The sequence below is a fragment of the Petromyzon marinus genome, chromosome 20 (genome assembly GCF_048934315.1).
Source record: "Petromyzon marinus isolate PM22_M1 ecotype Great Lakes invasive population chromosome 20, UKy_Petmar_22M1.pri1.0, whole genome shotgun sequence".
Taxonomy (NCBI): Eukaryota; Metazoa; Chordata; class Hyperoartia; order Petromyzontiformes; family Petromyzontidae; genus Petromyzon; species Petromyzon marinus.
The window spans coordinates 9,851,737-9,872,010 of NC_133686.1; the positions used below are offsets into that span (position 1 = coordinate 9,851,737).

General features: G+C 44.9%; 1 protein-coding gene across 14 annotated transcripts in view; it reads left to right on the forward strand.

The window, feature by feature from the left end:
- The window catches only part of LOC116944118 (chromodomain-helicase-DNA-binding protein 9-like), a 171,174-nt gene that overhangs the window by 52,977 nt on the left and 97,923 nt on the right, over positions 1–20,274 (forward strand). For 12 of the 14 annotated variants that reach the window (XM_076068299.1, XM_076068305.1, XM_076068310.1 and 9 more), the window contains 2 exons: positions 2,302–2,484; positions 6,323–6,585. In XM_076068299.1, the coding sequence (XP_075924414.1) occupies positions 2,302–2,484; positions 6,323–6,585 (446 nt within the window). The remainder of the gene's footprint in view (positions 1–2,301; positions 2,485–6,322; positions 6,586–20,274) is intronic. The other 2 variants (XM_076068309.1, XM_076068301.1) reach the window with 2 other exon arrangements.

Sequence of the window (20,274 nt, forward strand, 5' to 3'; positions counted from 1 at the left end):
GGCGCGCATATATATTTTTTTCTCCGTGTGTTTATGGAAGAAAAAAAACCTTTGTATAGGGATCTCTCTCTCTTTCTCTCTTTGAGTGTGCCTCGCATTGTGAAGGCCTAGCAGTCGGGAGGGTAAACTGTACGCCTGGCATCAGTAAATTCCCTGGGTGTGGCAGTCCCCTGCACGCGCGTTAGCCGCCACGGGCCACGAGGCCTCTCTTGGCTCCAACATTTTGATGAAAAAGGCTTAAGACTGCCCGCAGGACCCACCCACAACCCCATACGTTACCGTATCTTGCTCGAAACCTGCAAGGTAAAAAAAAACAACAATGCGCTAGACAGTAGGGATTATAAATTGGCCTCAGTTGGAATGGTGCAGTGAAAGTGGACAGACGGTGGGGGAGGGAAGGAGACGCTGTTTGGCTGTGCGTCATACAGTGCGAATGAGAGAGAGAGAGAGAGGTACGTTCGTGTGAGCCATGCGGTGTGCCGCGTACGCTCCCCTCATTCTACTTTGTTGCCGCAATTTTATCTCCGCGTGGCTTTTCGCGGTAGTGCTGCTGTTTTTCGCTTAGAAAGACAGGCTTTCCGGCGTGTGTAGAAACCCGGCGGTTGTGCCCCGAGCAAGCTGACGGATTATGCGTTCAATGCTCGTGTTGAGTTCATTGCGTCGGCGCCACCCGACGCTGTGGGGTGGGTGGTTGGGTGCCCTCTCTGTACTTGGTGGCCGGCACATGCTGTTGGACTTTGGAGAGTTCAAGAGGCGGCTTCGGCGTTGGCGGCGCTGAATGGGAATTGCAAAATTCAAGTAGAAACAATGGGAGTGGACGTTAGGTATCATTTCCCGTGTACCATCCAGGAGGCCGTCTACCCAGGAGCATTTACATGGGGGGGGGGTCCCTTTTCACTATCAGGACTGTTAACAGTTCTACAGCTCCCTGGTTCACCTGCACATGCAGTAGAGGAACCGACGTGATTGGTGACCAGCACATCTGAGGACCTATTATTATGCTTGTTTACTCAGAAAAGCCCTTACCGAGTCCCATGAAGCTTTTTCAGGAGGGTCCTGCCAAGTTTTTTACAGTACGTAGTGATGTTTGCTATGGTGTATAATCCCAATTGAATAATCTGCGGGTGATTTTTCAAATTTGGAAAAATGTGGACCGTAACGCTGGCACATAATGGCCTACTCTTGCGAATGACGGCATGAGGCCTTTAACATCCCCTTGTGAAGCACACGGCGCGTATACTTGCGGTTAACACACCCACAGTATTCATCTGGGCTGCCTCTGGATTCGAACCGTGAACTTTAGCGACAAGCGGCGATCGTGCTACCACTGGCCCATGTCACCCTCACCTGGGTTAAAACTTCTGATTACCACAACAGAAAAAAGGCTCTCATGCACAAAGTTATTAATAACTGCACAAATGCAGTGCATTGCAGCTGTACCCAATTCTTTAGGGCATAGATATCCCTGTTAAAATCATAGCAAAAGACATTTCACCTGGACTGGGTAGGAGAGGCTCTTTGATTTCACACCAAGCAAAGCATTCACTGGTTATTCTGTAGTTGTTCACTTCCAATTTATGCAACTTTTCTCTCAGTGTGAAGATATTCAGTGATAATATGGACAGTATATTCTATCTGACACATTTCAGAAAATATATTCCATTGACGCTACAAACCTATGGGCCTTCTGGGTCAATGTATTCTAGTAGTTTTAGTTGAAACAAGCCAAACCCTAAGCCAGTTTGAACTTCACTGAGTCTCATTAGCAGGGTGTGGCCCAGTGGGCCCATAACACTGTTTTTTAAAATTTTACTTTAATATAATTTTACCAATAACTATATCGTAATCGTGTTCAGGATTATTTTTCTAGCAAACGCCCACTGAAAATTACTTCTGCAGTCACTTCAGTGGCTTCTTACGCAACCCTAGATACAGCCCTTTTTGTGCCTTGCAAATGATTGTTCATTGCATGGCAATCCAATTCAAATGATAGTCAAGTGAGAAACCAACATTATCATGCTTTATTATTGTACAGTTATTGGTGACCATGCTAAGACAATTGTAACACTTTAAAAATGTTTTCATCCCAGGTACCTGTAAGCAACATCCAAACCCAACAACACCTGAGTGCTGTATCTCTCTAACACGACCAAAAAATCGCCGCTTGAATAACCAGACGGCAATTTCCTGTCTCCAAAATTCAACTTGCGCAGCTAGAACCCGCGGAGCCATCCCACCGGATCTCTCTTTTTTTGTTTTAATGCACGTCACTTACGTCTACTTGTGCTTTGCCCCCAACAGCAGTCGCTGCCTTCAGCCGTGCCGAGACCCCTGTCGGCGCCGGGCTGCACCGCTCCGCCAGCCTCGCTGCGGACGAAGCTCGCGGGCCCCGCCGCGCACGATGCCCAGTCTCGCGACGCGGACATGAGGACCGAGGACCGAGCCGCGCGGGACCGCCGTCCCGACGACCGCCTCCTGACGCAGGTCAGTCCACCGCTCGCGCGCGCGCATTTTCTCCCCTCTACGTCGCTGTGACCTTCGATTTAGAGGAAGATGTGGCTCTAGAAAAAAAAACCAAATGGCTCTTAGGGAGTATGTATGAATTGAACGCTGAAATGTGCGCAAAGAAGCGTGGAGAGGTGCTCATTTGTATTGGCATTGAGAAAAAAAACTGAAATATGGTGGCGTGGTAAAAATTTGCAAGGTTAAAGACATAGCTAAATAGTAACTGAAATGAAAAGTAAGTGGGCTTTGGCTGGACACTTTGATAGAAGGGTTAATGAGCGTGTGGTCAAGAATGGTGACGGTGTAGCAGCTAAAGGTTGGAACGCATCCACGAAGACATTAAATCAGCTTGCCTGCTGGATGGATTATTACCAGCACTGGATTGCAGGAGATGGTGGCAGCTTGGTGTGACCTTCATCCAGCAGTGGATTGACCATAGCCTATGATTTTGATGTCTATACTTGCCTAGTGTGCGTGTTTTAAAATCACCGTGGGAATTTCTGTCAAAGGACCGTAGCGACGTTATTGTGGCGTCAGTGATGTCACTTTATTGCGATAACAAAATACTTTAAAGTCTTTTGTTTTCTCATTAGCGAAGCTTCAAAGTTGTGTCAGGCAGCCTGGTACACACTTGATAGGTCTGTATGTGTTTTTTGGGATTGCATCTTTCTTTTATGAGTAAACACTTGCTAAGCCACAACCTAACCTTGGAGCTAACCCTAATTCTGCCCAAGGCCCTAATTATAAGTATAACCGTAAGCATGCATGGCTCTTAGCCAAATAAAGGGCAGAACCCAACTACCAACCCTAGAAGTCTTAACTTAAATTTAGCACTTGCATCGGTTTCAGGTATCAAATGAATGTTATTATTGGCGAGCACCAATTAAGCTTGGGAGCCACTCTGCCCAGAAGAGTCTTGCATTTTCGTGCAGTTCAGGCAGAACTGCTGTAAAGAAGTGGCCGTCATCTTAAACGTTCGGCTGCTATTAATTTTTGCTATTATCAAGTCACAGCCTCTCCCTGCTCTAACTAGCAATGGTGCGGGTACTTATGTCTGTCAGCACCCACCAAAGTAAAATTAGAATTCCATATTACTATGGTTGGAATCACCTGATCGATAAGCAGAGCACTGTAAACTTTCTACAAAGTGGTGACAATGTTATGAAGCCTGAAGGATTGACAGGCTGAGCCGACACCTTCCAATTGTGATTTGAGCACTCTTAACTGCGAGACTGTGCGGCCATATTTTTATGTTATTAGGCAGTGTTAATGAAAAGGCGTTTGAGCATATGCTTGCAAACCTGCTCTCAATGGGGTCTCTTTAAGTTTTCGTTAAACATCGGCATGCTTTTTTCACTGTTCTCGGTAAACACTGGGTATTGAATACAGAAGACCTTGACCGTCACGGCTGGAATTCTGCCTGTGTGGTGAACGGAGTCGCACGCACAGCAAAGACAAAGATCCTCCATATCGTCTTAATAAACTGTTTGGGGCAAGTGCTTTTAGCGAGCACCTATGAAGGCCGGCATGGCACACAAGGTGGTGAGTGGCCAGCACCATACCCGGGGCCCCCTTTGTCTCCCCTGTGCTGATATTTTTACACACCACACCAGGTACTCATTTAAAGCTAAGTCGACCTAATGGGAGGCCCAGGACTGGTTCAGATAATCTTCACAGGTGTCCCGTGAGCGGTATTCGAACTCGGGTCCGCGGGCTTGGAGTGCAGCGCGCAAGCTGCCACACTACCATAAGAGGTTTATTTTGGGTTACATCGTGTAAATATATAAATGCGTCGTTATTTACGCGATCTAACCCCAAAAAAAACCTCTTGTGGATGATATTGGTCGCGAAAGCCTACATGTTAAACTGCCACACTTCCGCTCCCCACTCGCACACGTGCGCAGTGAGAAAACACATGGTAGCCTCCGCAGTGGGGCCTGCCTTTGCAGTGTGCAGTGTTCTCTGCTGGGTAACCCCTTCCGTGTAGGGCGGGAGTTTCTGCCCCGTCAGACGGGTTCCAGGTGCTGGCCCTGAAATGTTTGCAGGGCTCTTTTGTGTCCGTATTTGCATAATGTCGTGCAGGGCTTGCGTGTATCTGCAGCACGTGAATGTGCCATACGTGTACATGCATGCATGCATGCTTGCACCTGTGGAATAATCGTGTCGTGTGGTTTGATTTATGTTCTGGGTGCCTTGGTTAAATCATTGTTTGTTTTTTTTATATCGAGAAACTGCACATCCTTTAGAACGTGACTGTCCATCCATTCCTCCCATCCAGCCAGCCAAAATAACTTGTCATGTTATATAGAGCCCTGTCTCTCGCTCTCTCTTTGCCTTTCTCTTGCCTTCATTGTACTGTATATCCCAATTTATCTCGATTTCTCACTTTGTCTTGTGTTTCTAGCTGTTTATAAATTCCTCTCTCCCCTCTTTTACCTCTCATTCCCTCTAGATTCCTCTTCTTCCTCCACACTATATCGCATCCACTTCCCTCCCCATATCTCTATCCCTGTTTCTCGCTCTCCTATTTCCCACCTCTCCCTTTTCTGTCTCAATCTCTCTTGCCTCTCCCTCATCCTCTAACCCACTGCTTGTCGCTTTCCCTCGCTCTCCTCTTTCCATTTGCTCTCTCTCTCTTTCCTCTCCATTTCACACCCTTTCACTCTCTCCCCCGCCCCTCTCCTCTCTGTTCCTCCCCTGTCTTCCTCCCTCCTCTAACTCTCTCAATCACCTCCCTCTGTCTCTCGCCCTCACCTCGCTATATCCCCCTTCGGGTGGTTGGTGGGGGGGGGGGATGCTTGACGTCAAGCATCCCCCCCTCCCACCTGCCTCAACCTGAGGGTGACCACATCACGCAGATGTGTGCAGTGACGTCACTACTGCGCACGCGTGCTTGTGCGCCAGACTGACAGGAATACACCCAGCAACACTTTTTTTCCTAATATAGTGTGATAATTGTAGTCATTTTTTGTTGGTGGGTCTGTTCCCTTCAATGGAGAAGCTATTTTTTACCCAGGGCTACCAATAGAATAGAGTACCACCTCACTCTTGCCTTAGTAGATAAACACATTAACTTTAATAATAATAATAAAATCAAGTTAATGCGTGTCTAAATGTCATCATTGCCACCACTAACATAATCATCAAGATCAGTCGTCATTGACGTCTATCACTCTTACAGCAGTTTCATTTTCACTGCTTGATTTACATAGCTATATCTAATGTGTTCATTTCCTAAAGAACCATTGTTAAATCAAATGGATTTCATTGCCCCTTAGATATGTTCATCTTATCCCTCATGGGTAGAGGTGAGTAGTGGTTGTCCTGTGGACAGACACATTTAATTACAATAGTCATTAACCACATTGTCTTTAATATTCTCAGCAAGTTTCTCCGAGCATTTTTACCACTGCCTGAGATTATTCATTGTAAACGACCTTTACTCGAGGCTTATTTGAGCATGGCAGCATCAGATATAACACGATTTAGTTACCGCTTTGACTAGCCATCTACATTTTGTTTTACTTGTACACCACTGCCAACGCAGATTCTATAAACATCACTTAAATTTTACCCTCAGTGCATCTTCTCTTTGCCCTCTTCTTCTCGCTGCATGCCATAAAACCACCTCTTCCCCTCCTCTTCAACCCCCCCGGACCCCCTCACACACATCGCACCACTCGCGCGGACACGAGCAAGAAAAGGCAGACGGCTCCGCTGATGCGCGTTCCGTCTGCTCCCCATCATCCCCCCTCTCCGCTCCCCGCAAAAACAACCCCCACCCCCCCCCCCCCCCTTTGATTAACGGCACACGCAGGAGCAGGAGCGCAAGCAGGAGAAGGCGAACCGCATCGTAGCGGAGGCAGTTGCGCGTGCCAGGGCGCGGGGAGAGCAGAACATCCCCCGCGTGGTGGGGCCATCGGCGCCCACGTCCACTCCGACTGGAGGCGGCACCAGGGGCGGCGATGGCACCGTCAAGAAGAGGGCGAAGAAGAAGTCTTCGAAGCCCAAGGACAAGGATGGCAAGGGCAAGGGCCACTCGCCAGCGTCCACGAAGCTCAAGAGCAGCAAGAAATCCGGGTGAGTAGAGTGATGTGGATCGCGACGGGGGTGGGGGAGGGGGGCCTTGTTTGTGAACCGAGAGCAATGCACGTCCAATTAGCAAGGTTGGCTACGTACGGCGAGAAAGGGGTTTAACGTACTAGCACTCGTGTACTTACGAACATTCGACTTACGAACTTTCAGAGATACGAACAAACCTGTCCATATGTCCAGTTGCCTGTTCGGACCAAGAGTCGTAAGTTCAACCGCCGCGCAATGGATGATGGTGGTCGCATCCTCATCTGCAGAACATGAAGAACCAGTGGCATCTACAGGAGATTGTACAATTTTTAAAGCCATTGCCCGTGTTTAGTGTACATGTCATAAAACATGTTTGCAATCGACAGTAGTCCTGTACTTACGAACAAATCGACTTACGAACAGACCTGGAACCTAACTCGTTCATAAGGCAAGGAGTCCCTCCCTGTATGTACAATTATGGTCGCAAAACCGCTTATCCTGTAACCCTATAGGAGAAGGCAGATGGTGCCCGAGAGAGAGTCTTGAGATTCGGTGAGGCCCTCCTGCATAAGTAAAGGGGATTTACGAGTGTTACCGTACTGAGGCTGCAGAACAATGCGAAGCAAGGGTCCAGCGAGTTCAGCAGTCAGTGCGTTTCCCTCCCAGCAGAGGCATGGCAAGCTTTTGCAGCGGCATTGGCAAATTCTGGCTGTCACCTGATGAGGCTGGTTGTAATTACCGGCGAAACGTCGTACTCGAATTGTAAATATTGTGGGTTTTACTCGCCAACACACCGGTGTGCTGAACTAGTAAATAATTGTGACGTTTTGTTTACGTGACAAACCGTACTAATTGGCTGTGTCGGGCGGTGGAAGGTTTAACGACAAATTTGTATTGACGTGATCTAACAAAAAAAAACCTGTTATGGCATGGCAAGTGTTACCCGTACATTCGTGCAGCAGGTCAGTACAGTGGGCCCTCCAAAGATTATTGACCCTAAGGGATGGTGACAAGTTTTCATACTGGAAAATAGCCAGACATCTTTGATCAAACTAACCAGGGTCCCTCTTTCAGTGAGTCTCTCTTTTAAAGCTGTTTAAAATGTTCATGAGAATGTACTCTTAAGAAATCGGCCAGTCGTTTCCCCAAATTATGAATATTACAATTTGACTTCTGCTGCATGGCTGTTATATTTCATATTAGAATGAATGCTGCTTTCGCTGCAAGTTCTTCACATTTTCACACCCAAGTGTCGGTCGTCTTTTAGACCCTGGTGCCGAGATCCTGTGCAATGAATTGGCGTCAACTACACCCTTGACGATGAGAAGGAAGGAGTGGAACCGCTGTGTGTAGGTTGCTGAGCCTTTTTCGTGTGACCTCGTGGTTCTTTGAATTGGAAAGCAGTACTACCCGGTGTCAGGCGTGTCTTAGCCCAGTTTCATTTTCCACATGTAGCCAAGGGAAAGACAAAGGCTTAAGTCTTTAATGACCTCTGTCTCTTCCTCGTCAGCTCAAGTGCAGCCTTGGAATTGCCATTTAAAACACTTGCATTATCTTTCGATTTAAAGCTTTCATGACTGCAAGGATTCATCTTCTTTGGTTCTTTCGGTAAAGTCACGTAGAATGAGAATAAAATAATAAATTGATAAAATAAAATAACACAATAATATTCTCACGACGTTTCGGCCACAACACAAGCGGCCTTCATCAGGTGAAGGGACGAGACTGTCTGGTAGGACAGCGCTGGAGGCCGCTTGTGTTGTGGCCGAAACGTCGTGAGAATATTATTGTGTTATTTTTTTATCAATTTATTATTTTATTCTCATTCTACGTGACTTTACCGAAAGAACCAAAGAAGATGAACACTTGCCTTATCGTTTCCGTGTTTGAATACATTTTTTATTACAATATTTTTAAATGCATTGCTGAATTCCGTAATCACAACAGGGATTTTGTTCAAAATAATTCAGGATACAGCATGATGATTCTGTTTTTAGAAATATTAATTTAAAAGCATTACATTTTTTAAAGTGTGGAAAGAAACACATGCTGATGGTGGTCAGTGACTTTAAAACAGGCACTTGGAAGGTCTTTACAACACTAATGATACCTGCAGTACAGTGGCGTTCACTCCTTTACGTGCTGCTTTTAACTCGTGCTGCACTGTGGCAGTGATTAACTTTATTTGTGGAAGCTACACAGGCTTCCTGGGGTTTAACATAAGTTCAGCATACTCACCCACAGGTCAGTATATTAAACTAGGCCTTTTCTGTTAAATCGTAAGCACATGTCTACATAGCTCAAAGTATTTGAACTGATATCAACTGGTTTAATTGTTCTAGAAAAAAAAGAGCTTTAAGTTAGAAAAGACGAGTCCTGTAATCAGGGCTTGATTTTTTCTGTGAAGGATTTGTGTGCGATCTACTCATGGATCAGACACTGCATGGAAACCGCCTCTCGTTTTCAACTTGTATATGTATGTTTGTTCAACTTCTTTTGCACCATACATAGCCAATCGTGCTAATCGGACGTGCAGCGGATGTACAACAAACTAAACGCAAAAAGCAGTTCTAAAGAAATTAGTTTTCAATCTAGATTTAAAAGTGCATAGCTCCGGTGGCTTCCTAATATTGGAAGAAGAGCGTTCCAGACGGCTCCAGAAACGCATCTGAAAGTGCGCAGTGCAGTGACCGTCTTTGTTCGATGGTTAGCCAAAAGCCACTGCGACGGTGACCGGAGTTTGCGTGATGGTTTATGCTCCTTGAGGTCAGCGAGGTATTGGCACAGTTTCAGAACAGTCAAGCCAGCAAGGGGCCCAACTTGAGTGCCACGGACAATGCGAATTGTAACCACGTGTTATAGAGAGTGGCAGGAGCAGGTGAGAGTGGCAGGGTCCACACGTTTTTATCACATTCGTATCCGTGAGCCTTTTTGAATTGGGGTTGTCTCAGATTAAGGTAGCGTATGGCAGTGGCTGGGTGGCTTGGGAGCCTGTCACTGTTGAGTTATTGTCCAGGTTTCAACCACTTCATAACTAAACCAAGTTCTCAAATATAGCGAGTTGATCGCCTCAACCTGGTCACCGATGACTTCACAAAAACGCAATGTTTAATTTGGTGTTTACTTAAGTTGCCATATTTCCATCGCTAATGACCATCCAGAGCATTTGAGAAAGTGCTACACCTCTATTGCAGATGCAGTTGAGAGTGATCTGCTGGGACATCTGTGAAAAAAGAGCTTCACGGCTCATCAGATTGCCCCAATCTAAAATAAAAGATTCTGAATATAATTCTGATCTCATAAGTAGTTCTATGCTATCATCTTCCGGAGGCCAATCTCCAAAGCGGGAACGTTTCAAAGTTCACCATCCCAAAACATGACAGAAAAACATGACAGGAATATGATACGGGGCGGGCGGAGTCATTGTTTTCTTTCTCAAATGAATGATGGTCGTTGCTCATATTCATTGGCAGCCTTGAGCCATTGGTAAAAGTAACACATTCCCATGGAATGTTTTTCAACTAACCCCATACCTGGAAGAAAAGCACAAAACGGACACATTTAATGTTGGCAGTGCCTCCTCACCTGCAAAAAGCCACGTCTCAGTCGTGGCATTACTCCCAGTCCTTACCAAACATCCATAGCCAAGGCTACAGTGAGGTCAGCAGCACTATACTCCCACCCCTAGGACCATCGCCAATTTAGTCTACCGCTTTGTGGGGGTGGTCCTAACACTCGAGTGGGAATGCAGTGGTTGTTGGCAAGTTCTGATTAGTACCTCTGAGACATTGACAAAGCACCTAGAAACCCCACCAACTTTTGCTTCTAGATTAAAAACTCTTTAGAACTGCGTTTTGTGTTTAGTTTGTTGTTCCCCCCCCTGCACCTCGGATTAGCACGGTTGGCTATGTACGGTGCGAAAGAAGTTCAACATACGTACATGCTTCTGTCTAATTTTGTACTGAACAAACATGTACCGTAAAGAAATGTACGGTGATCACTTTTATAGAGCTGAATTCCATTTGGTAATTAGCGCTCGGCTATTGATACATAAATGAAGACGCAGATAAAGAGAAGAGCGTGATGTGTGGCCCCATAACACAGCCCAGTACAGTAGCGCAATTCAAATCACATAAGGTTTGGCTGCAGGAGTGACATCTAAATGCCCGCTGGTGTACAGTGCAGTACATCTTTGTTTTCATGAAACAAAAACATTTCCCAAGCCTGTGCTGTACTGTACAGTCGTGTAGTATACCCCATATAGTGCCGTATGATGCTGGATTCATACTCTGGCCTTTGCACGCTCCATGGCGTGCATTGTGGCACCTCTGGTGTCGCAGCGTTTCGTGTGTGGGTTACACAACCCAGCACGGGGAGTGTGTTGTTCATGTACTTTTCTTAAGACGTGCTTCCACACTCTCATGGGAGTCTTTTCTTTATGGGTGCACCAAATAGCACCTTTGACTTATTTATCCAGATACAAAATACCACACGCAGGTATTCTGCAAATCCAAATTGGAATCTGATTTGTAATATATATTTTATGCATTTTTTCAGTAAACTGGCCATTCTGTATGACTTTTAGTCTTTGTTGTAGTCATCCTCTATCTCTTGTCTCACTGTCTCCCTCTGTCTCTGTTTTTCTGTCTTTCTGTGTCTCTCTGATTTACTCGATCCCAACATTGCCCTTTATCTTTTTGTCTCACCTTTGTCTATGTCTCTCTGTCCGTCTCTGTACATCTCCCCATTTCTCATTGTCTCCTTTGTCTCTGCCTTTCTGTCTCATCTTTCTGTCCTTGTCTCTCCATTGACCTCTTTTTCGTTGTCACTCTCCCTCTCTCTGTCTCTTGTCTCATTTCCCTTCATCTCTCCCTCACCACGTGCTGCTGGCAGGGGTTGTTGTTGATGCCTTCCACCCCACCTCCACTGCGGCCATGGTGGTCACATAACCACGGCAGCCTGCCTCGCTCAAACCTACTGATCAGCTTCATTTTTTTGGCCGCTCCAATTGTGTTCAAATAGACACAATAAGAAACCAGCAGGTATCGGTCAATTAACACTATGCGCGGCACCTGGCATGGTTTTTCCATAGCGTGGATGAGCAGCACGTGGATTTAATGGTACTCCACTGGTGAGGTTTGTGGGCTTACCAGTTAATGATAAAACGTACTTCCAAATTTGCATTTGGATGTATAATCACAGTGCTCCAGTGACATCACTGCTTTAGTCCATTAATACATATGGCAGTGACGTTGCAGTTATGTCACCAACATTCCTTAAGGGTACAGCTGATAGTAATACAAAATATATTATTGTTAACGTCTCAAACTCATGTTAAGCAGCTGAGGCATGCATCCATTTGCTTGGGCTGTGTCTTGATTTAAATGTACAGTCAACAGTGGAATATAAGTTTTGTCACTTACACTTTGCACCCCTTTTTGGCACAGTTGAAGGTATTTGAGTGCGACATGATTATTCCCTCTGTCTACAATTGTGTGAACTGTGTGGAGCATCTTTTATTTGCATGGTTCATAAAATCAAAAGATTAGGGTGGAAATAAATTGTCCTCCAAAGATGTGCTCGCCCACACAACCTCATTAGTGGAGTAGTGGCTTAGTGGTGTAACCCAACACCAAAACGCTTGACCAAGGATTGCACCTGATGAAATGATTACATGTCCTCGAGGTGTATTGTCACCATTAGCCAGTGTGTGGTGAGACATTAACATTGCCTGTCGAGGACCTTTCGAACGAAGCAGCGCTCCTTTAGGGACTTCTTGTTTACACAAGGTGGCACGGCCCGATTGACCTTTACGTGACCTTCAATTTAGTCAGTGGCTGCAAATGGTTCTGCTGTCCTGCGAGCAAGATTAACGACTTGGTCTAAATTGTTGACAGCAACATTGCTTTCTTTAAAGACGTTTAAAGAGGCTAACTATCAGATTAACATGGTTTTAACAGCCTTTTATTGTTTAACATAAAATAATTTGGCAGAAGTTGCTGGGTGCTTTCGAGGATCCACAATGTCCGTGTCCAACTACTGAGCCAGCACCTCTGAGAATCTAGGTTCAAACTCAGGCAGCACCATGATTAAACTATCTTCCCAAGCATGACAAGTTGATCATTTTAACTGGTAGCTAATAACTGCACAAATAAAAGTTATCAAAAACATTTCAGTTTTTTTGCCTCATTTGATGGAGCCCAGCTCAGAGACAGCTAACGTGTTTTAAAATTTTCGATGTTTGACATGTGTTGAACCATTCTTCACGGTGCCTGAAGGAGCATTAATTAATGTTGGTTGAGTGTTTTTTTTAAGTGACAATACAAATACATTAATTCTCTGGTAGAATTTTCAACGGTCATACCCTGAGTGTACAGTGAGGGAAAAAAGTATTTTATCCCCTGCTGATTTTGTACGTTTGCCCACTGACAAAGAAATGATCAGTCTATAATTTTAATGGTAGGTTTATTTGAACAGTGAGAGACAGAATAACAAAACAATCCAGAAAAACGCATGTCAAAAATGTTATAAATTGATTTGCATTTTAATGAGGGAAATAAGTGTTTGATCCCCTCTCAATCAGAAAGATTTCTGGCTCCCAGGTGTCTTTTATACAGGTAACGAGCTGAGATTAGGAGCACACTCTTAAAGGGAGTGCTCCTAATCTCAGCTTGTTACCTGTATAAAAGACACCTGTCCACAGAAGCAATCAATCAATCAGATTCCAAACTCTCCACCATGGCCAAGACCAAAGAGCTCTCCAAGGATGTCAGGAACAAGATTGTAGGCCTACACAAGTCTGGAATGAGCTACAAGACCATTGCCAAGCAGCTTGGTGAGAAGGTGACAACATTTGGTGCGATTATTCGCAATTGGAAGAAACACAAGAACTGTCAATCTCCCTCGGCCTGGGGCTCCATGCAAGATCTCACCTCGTGGAGTCGCAATGATCATGAGAACGGTGCGAAATCAGCCCAGAACTACACGGGAGGATCTTGTCAATGATCTCAAGGCAGCTGGGACCATCGTTACCAAGAAAACAATTGGTAACACACTACGCCGTGAAGGACTGAAATCCTGCAGCGCCCGTAAGGTCCCCCTGCTCAAGAAAAGCACATATACATGCCCGTCTAAAGTTTGCCAATGAACATCTGAATGATTTAGAGGACAACTGGGTGAAAGTGTTGTGGTCAGATGAGACCAAAATGGAGCTCTTTGGCATCAACTCAACTCGCCGTGTTTGGAGGAGGAAGAATGCTGCCTATGACCCCAAGAACACCATCCCCACCGTCAAACATGGAGGTGGAAACATTATGCTTTGGGGGTGTTTTTCTGCTAAGGGGACAGGACAACTTCACCGCATCAAAGGGACGATGGACGGGCCATGTAATGACAATGACCCAAAACACACGGCCAAGGCAACAAAGGAGTGGCTCAAGAAGAAGCACATTAAGGTCCTGGAGTGGCCTAGCCAGTCTCCAGACCTTAATCCCATAGAAAATCTGTGGAGGGAGCTGAAGGTTCGAGTTGCCAAACATCAGCCTCGAAACCTTAATGACTTAGAAAGATCTGCGAAGAGGAGTGTGACAAAATTCCTCATGAGATGTGTGCAAACCTGGTGGCCAACTACAAGAAACATCTGACCTCTATGATTGCTAACAAGGGTTTTGCCATCAAGTACTAAGTCATGTTTTGCAGAGGGGTCAAATACTTGTTTCCCTCATTAAAATGCAAATCAACTTATAACATTTTTGACATGCGTTTTTTCTGCATTTTTTGTTGTTATTCTGTCCCTCACTGTTCAAATAAACCTTCCATTAAAATTATAGACTGATCATTTCTTTGTCAGTGGGCAAACGTACAAAATCAGCAGGGGATCAAATACTTTTTACCCTTACTGTATGTGAAATCCTGTTTTTCAATAGCATTTCCAAATGGGCATTTATTTACCCAAGACATGCCTACCATAGAATGATTTGGATATAATTGGTGATGCCATCCATAAAACCTCACGGGAAAATGCAGTTTGCTGCCCATCGCACCAATAAAGATGGAATTGCAATTGTCACTCGGATCCACATTATCTCTCATTTAATTACATTTCACTGTATGTATTGTTTAATAATGCAAATGGAGCTTAAAGTCAAACTGTTCTAATACTTAAATTAACACTGGGATGGTGTTCATCTCTGTTGGTGGCCTTAAAACAGCATTAAAATTTTCCCGACAAGATCAGGTTTTTGGCGAGGGTAACCGCTATTGACTTCTCACAAAGTGGTTCTCATGTAAGCAGCCCTTGCATTATGATGGGCTATGTTAAACCACGGGCAGGGTTTAAACTTTAAATGTTCAGAACACCACTTGGCCAGATTCCAGTACTATATACCTCAGGTCATTTACCAACTTGGACAAATAGACCTCGTCAAGTGGTATTTACGCAAGGCGGTGTTTTGTTTGTCGTTTTTTTTGCAGCACGTTTAACATCCATTATATATTTTGCATTTGTTACAGGTGCTCATTCTTGCACTTGAAAAACAATTACTCCTTCACACGGAGAAGTGGTACATTTAGGTGACCTCCGAGGTAGTTTTGTTAGCAGTGGTGACAATGCACGCACAGTCCAGGGAGTATTATGTGGCCTGTAATGATGTGCCTAATAATAAGCCGCTTAACTTGTCGCAGGCTGCACGGCTCGCTTTGTATTAACGGAGAGCACAGACGCTCCACTTCAGCACGAGAGAAAGGCAAGCTGCAGCCTCAGCCTCCACGATGGCGGGGCACACTTTGATCAGAGCAATAATTGTAGCCTCGCTTTTGCTGCAAGCCGTGACGGTGCTGTACCCAGACTGTCTGTGCCACGTATTGAAAAGCCACCGAGGGGGGGTGGGAGGTATAAAGCCGATGTCTGTGTGCGATGGCACCACTCTTCATAGATTGAAACAACAATTGTGCCTTGTTCGAGGGATCTGACTAGATAAAACATCACCGGTATTTTTTGTATTTGGGCACAATTTGGTTCGTTTAGTATGTTCATGAGGTCGCACATGTTTGTTGTCTCTAGTCCCTGACCAAGGAACTCAGTTGATGCATGCAGTGTGTCCCTCGGTTAACCACTTGAGAGGCGATTACAATTCACTTTCACGGTTGCAGAGCACGGTGGCCAATAACCAACAACCGATTGAAGGTGTATGAGATGAGCGTTAATGTGATTGTTGATTTGAGCAAGGTTATAAGAAATTGGGAGAAGAGACGATGGGATGAAATTCCAAACTTGAGCAGTGCAGAAAACTTGAGCAGTGCAGGAAAGAAGCAGAAAGAGAAGTACTTTGATCTGCAGTATGATTGTTGAACACAGTTTTGATTCCTCAAAAGAGCCAGTCTGGACGACTTGAGTCCTCGAAATGAGTGGAGGGTGTGGACTGTGATACCACACATTAACCTGCTTTGCAATTAATGTTATCGGGTCTTCAATATCCACACAGCATGATTTGTTATTTTTATTTATCAGTGCTGATGACTGCGTTCCTCTTTATACTCATCACTGAATATATCACTGTATGAATTGGAATCTACACTGAACAAAAGGGTAGAAATATGCATCATCACCATCATCAGACATTGTCAATGTCTGCGTGAAGGCCTTCCCCATGGCATCACCTTTACTCATGGCTCTGCCATGCAGCAATCATTCCAATTCCTGGAGATGAATTGATTTAATCCTCCCATCTCCTCGGCGGTCATCCTCTTGGACATGTTCTTTCCTTTGAATTCCCTTCCATCTCTGTTATTCTGCATGAGCCATCAACCCCGCATGCCTGCGCCCATGCCAACTTTATTTCCTTCCTCCAACAGTCACGAGCATTGCTTTGGAGAAGAGAAATAACGATGGTCTACAACGGTGCTCATGATTATTTTGATTTGTGTCTTATATCATTTTGCGTAAGATCGGCATTTCACCAACGTTGATTTAAGCAAGCTTGACTGCTGATGAGACAGTGTTGAAACTCGTTCAGACTTTGCTTCTCTTGCTGCAGAAATGATGTACTCCTCGAGGGCCGTGCGACTGATGACTTGTGTATAAAATGCCTTTATTTTCTATGTGGAGAGACAGCGATGTGAACGAGACAGTCTTATTTTCTTTAATGATCAATGTTGTCTGATTTGTGTATGTTCACTGATCCATGTGTTCATCTTCCTACCTCTTGGGTGCAATTACAAGCATGCATCATGCCCTCTATGCTTTTTTGTGCACTAAAGATTGTATTCCATTTTCTTTGTGCCCATGTTTCTGATCCATACATCAGATTGTATGACAACTAAAAAGTGACGACCACAAAGGAAATTACAAAAAAAACAACATCGTGAGGCTGTGCCTGCTTGTTTGCATATTCTTGGATTTTTCATTACGAAATAGATGATGGAACTCATTGGGCTTTCACCTATTTAAATAAAGGACGTCATTTTTTATGAGGTGATTTGGTACCCAGTACCAAACAATCCGGGGCTGTGGTTGATTATTTTTGTTGCTCCACCATGTATGTGATAATTTTCGGCCAATTTAGGACAGGTTAACCTCGATAAGGCCCAAGCAAGTCTAATGTACAATGTTTTTTTTTCTAATTTATCGTCAGCACTCACATTGGAGGTCTGCTTCTATACCCTTTACATATTCCCCCAGCACCAACTGCCATTCCAGAGTCCAAATTCTAGAAAATATACGCATATTAAAAGTTAAATGTATAAGTTCAGTCAGGCCTGTTAAATCAATGCTGCTTAATTGTCAGATGTTATTGGCAAGGTTTCTCAGTGACATTACAATATATTTTCTGAACATTGGATTATTAGGGAAAAAAAAAACATTAGGCATCGCGTATATGCTGACGAGACAATTATTATAACTTTCCTTGGAAACGGACTGTGGGAAATGTTAGATTAGTTTCATGGAGATGACTGCAAAATTGGGCTCAGAATAAATTTAAGCAAAACAAAGGTCATGGACAACACAATTCTTTAAATAATTGAAGATTTCCGTCAAGAGGGACACAGCTGGAAAATAGCAGTAGAGATTTTCGACGTGGGACAGATAATTTAAGTCCTCAATTGGTCAACGACATTAGCAGGCGAAGGTCCATCTCTGCACCGATATATACAAAACAAGGAACAAAAAGTGTGAAAAGAAGCGTAGAGAAGATGCATGCTTGGAATTTACCTGGAGAGAAAGAGGAGCCACATTTATTAGAGAATATACCAAGGTGAATGCCATCATTAATTCTAGATTTGAAGTTTTCGTGACTGCAAGGATCCATACTCTTTGGTTCTTTCGGTAAAGTCATGTAGATGAAAAATAATCATGATAATGAAAATAATAAAATGAAAATAACTAAATAAAATCACGACGTTTCGGGCGCAACGCAAGCGTCTGTCATCAGGTGGGAAAGCGTGGTCTGCTGCTGATGCAGTCTGCATCAGCAGCAGACCATGCTTTCCCACGTGACTTTACAGAAAGAACCAAAGAGTATGCCATCGTTAAAACTATGAGGAAAAGTAAGTGGGCTTGGGCAGGACACATCGCTAGAAGGGGTTGATGATGGATGATGGTCAAACATAATAACCGGGGTGGCAGCCAGGAAATGGAATGTGTCCAAGAGAGCATTCATTCACCAGGGAGATAGAGCGGTGAAATCATTTACAGAATCAGAATATGCGTTTATACTGGAGGAATCCGATGAGCTGTAAAGCTCTTTTTCACAGATGTCCAGTAGTTCCGCAGACGTCCAGTAGTGATGTCAATGTGCAGGTGCCGTAATGGATTGCTGCATTGCAGGATCGTGAAAAATGGTGGGCGATTTCATCCAGCAGTGGATTGATTCGTCATTGCTGATGATTGTCAAAGGCCAGATAAGTAAGGCACAGTGTGCGCGTACAGTACAAAACAGAAACATGTACAATTGATTATGCACTGGAACGGCGGCTGCTAATGAAGCCCAGAGTTGCCAACACTGGTTCAGAGTGTATTCCCGCTGAAACAAATGGGGCAGACAAACGTTGGTTGAGAAGGCCCATATGCTGATTTTCTCAGACATGTATTTGTACAGAGTGATGGACTTTCACCTGCTTATTGCGTCTGTATATTTTAACACAATGCCCTCAGTACTGGTGTTGCATGGCAAGCGATCGAGCCGGGTCCTCCAGAGACCGTAATACAGTGTGCTAGTCACTGCACACCAACACCCTTCACTCATACACAAAGAAAACAAATATCCCCCGTATAGCCTTAACAGAATGTTGGAGCAAGTGCTGAAAGTGAGCACCTACAAAGGCCGGAACACGAGGGGGTGGGTGGCCATCAACACGCGCGGCCGCCTTTGTCTCCCTAGTGGCAATGTTTGCTACACGCCGCACCAGGTAATCATTTGAGGCCGAGACGACCTCGGGGAGGCCCATGACCGGTTCAGATAATCGTCACTGGTGTTGGCCGTGAGCGGGAATCGAACTCGGGTTCATAGCACAGTGTACTAACCGCTCCACGACCACTCACTCATACAGACAAACATTCACACGACCACACACACTCTTGCAAGCCCACGCACACACAATCAAGTGTTCTCGTGCAGCTCGTATACCAAGGAACGGGCAGGTGCACAACACGTGATGAAACAGGGCCCATGGCAACAGACTGTTCCACTCTCGGAGAGAAGAGGGGAAGAGAATGAATGAATGAATGCGTGGCTTGGCATTTGAGCATCGGGACATGCGGGGGAGATACCTCGACCATCTGCTGTTATGTTAGTCGGGGTTAACGTGTGCACACAGTGAAACGGGCCTCCGTAAAATGATAGATTTGCAATTGTTTTTTCTTGCGAGATAATCCATCAGCTGCATCCCCATCGAGTCAGAACCCTGCCTCACCTTACGTAAATACCGCCTTTTTGCAACCTTATGCCCTGCGTATTTTGACTGGATTGCGGATTATTAGAAAACGGGAAATTATTTAAAGGGGGGGGGAGGGGGGAATTAATTTATTTACTTATTTACGTACACACACGCATTTTTTCTGCGTTTTTTTTCTGCGGTTGTTAAGCGTGTCTGTGGTTTGACCGAGTCTGGCAGGGCTAGCAGGACACACTGTAAATAAACACTGTAAAGGGGGGAAAAAATCGGCGTAGGAGAGGACGACACGAATCCAAACCCCACTGTCGCATCCATTAGCCCCCCCCCACCCCCCCGGTTTTTTTTTGACAAGCGAACGGGGCACCTGAGCAAAAAGGCAATGAAATAGTGCACGTTGGCTATTGACGGTGGTTGCATGAGCGTTGCTATGCGGCCACTTGACTCTCGAGCCTTCGTTGCCATGGCGTTTTTTTTTAGTGTCTTATCTCTTATTTTTCCTTTTATCAAGCTGGCCTGGACCTCATTTACCGCTGCCCTGTGCATATACGCGGAGGGTTCAACATTTTCTTGCTTTTTTTAAACTTCACCCGTAGAACGCGAGGTCCTATTTTCTGATCTCTTAAGCCAAACGCTGATCCTGCTCCCTTGTGGACTATGTTTAAAATGTGTTGAAATGGGTCATTAGAGAGCGGTAATAGTCACGTTCCTTTCTTTCCCGTTTATAGCCTCGCTGATTCTCGGGATGTTTTCAGGGAGATTTCTGCTTGGGATGTATTGGTGAGGGCCTTATTTAAGTGTTTATTTGTGCATGTGGGG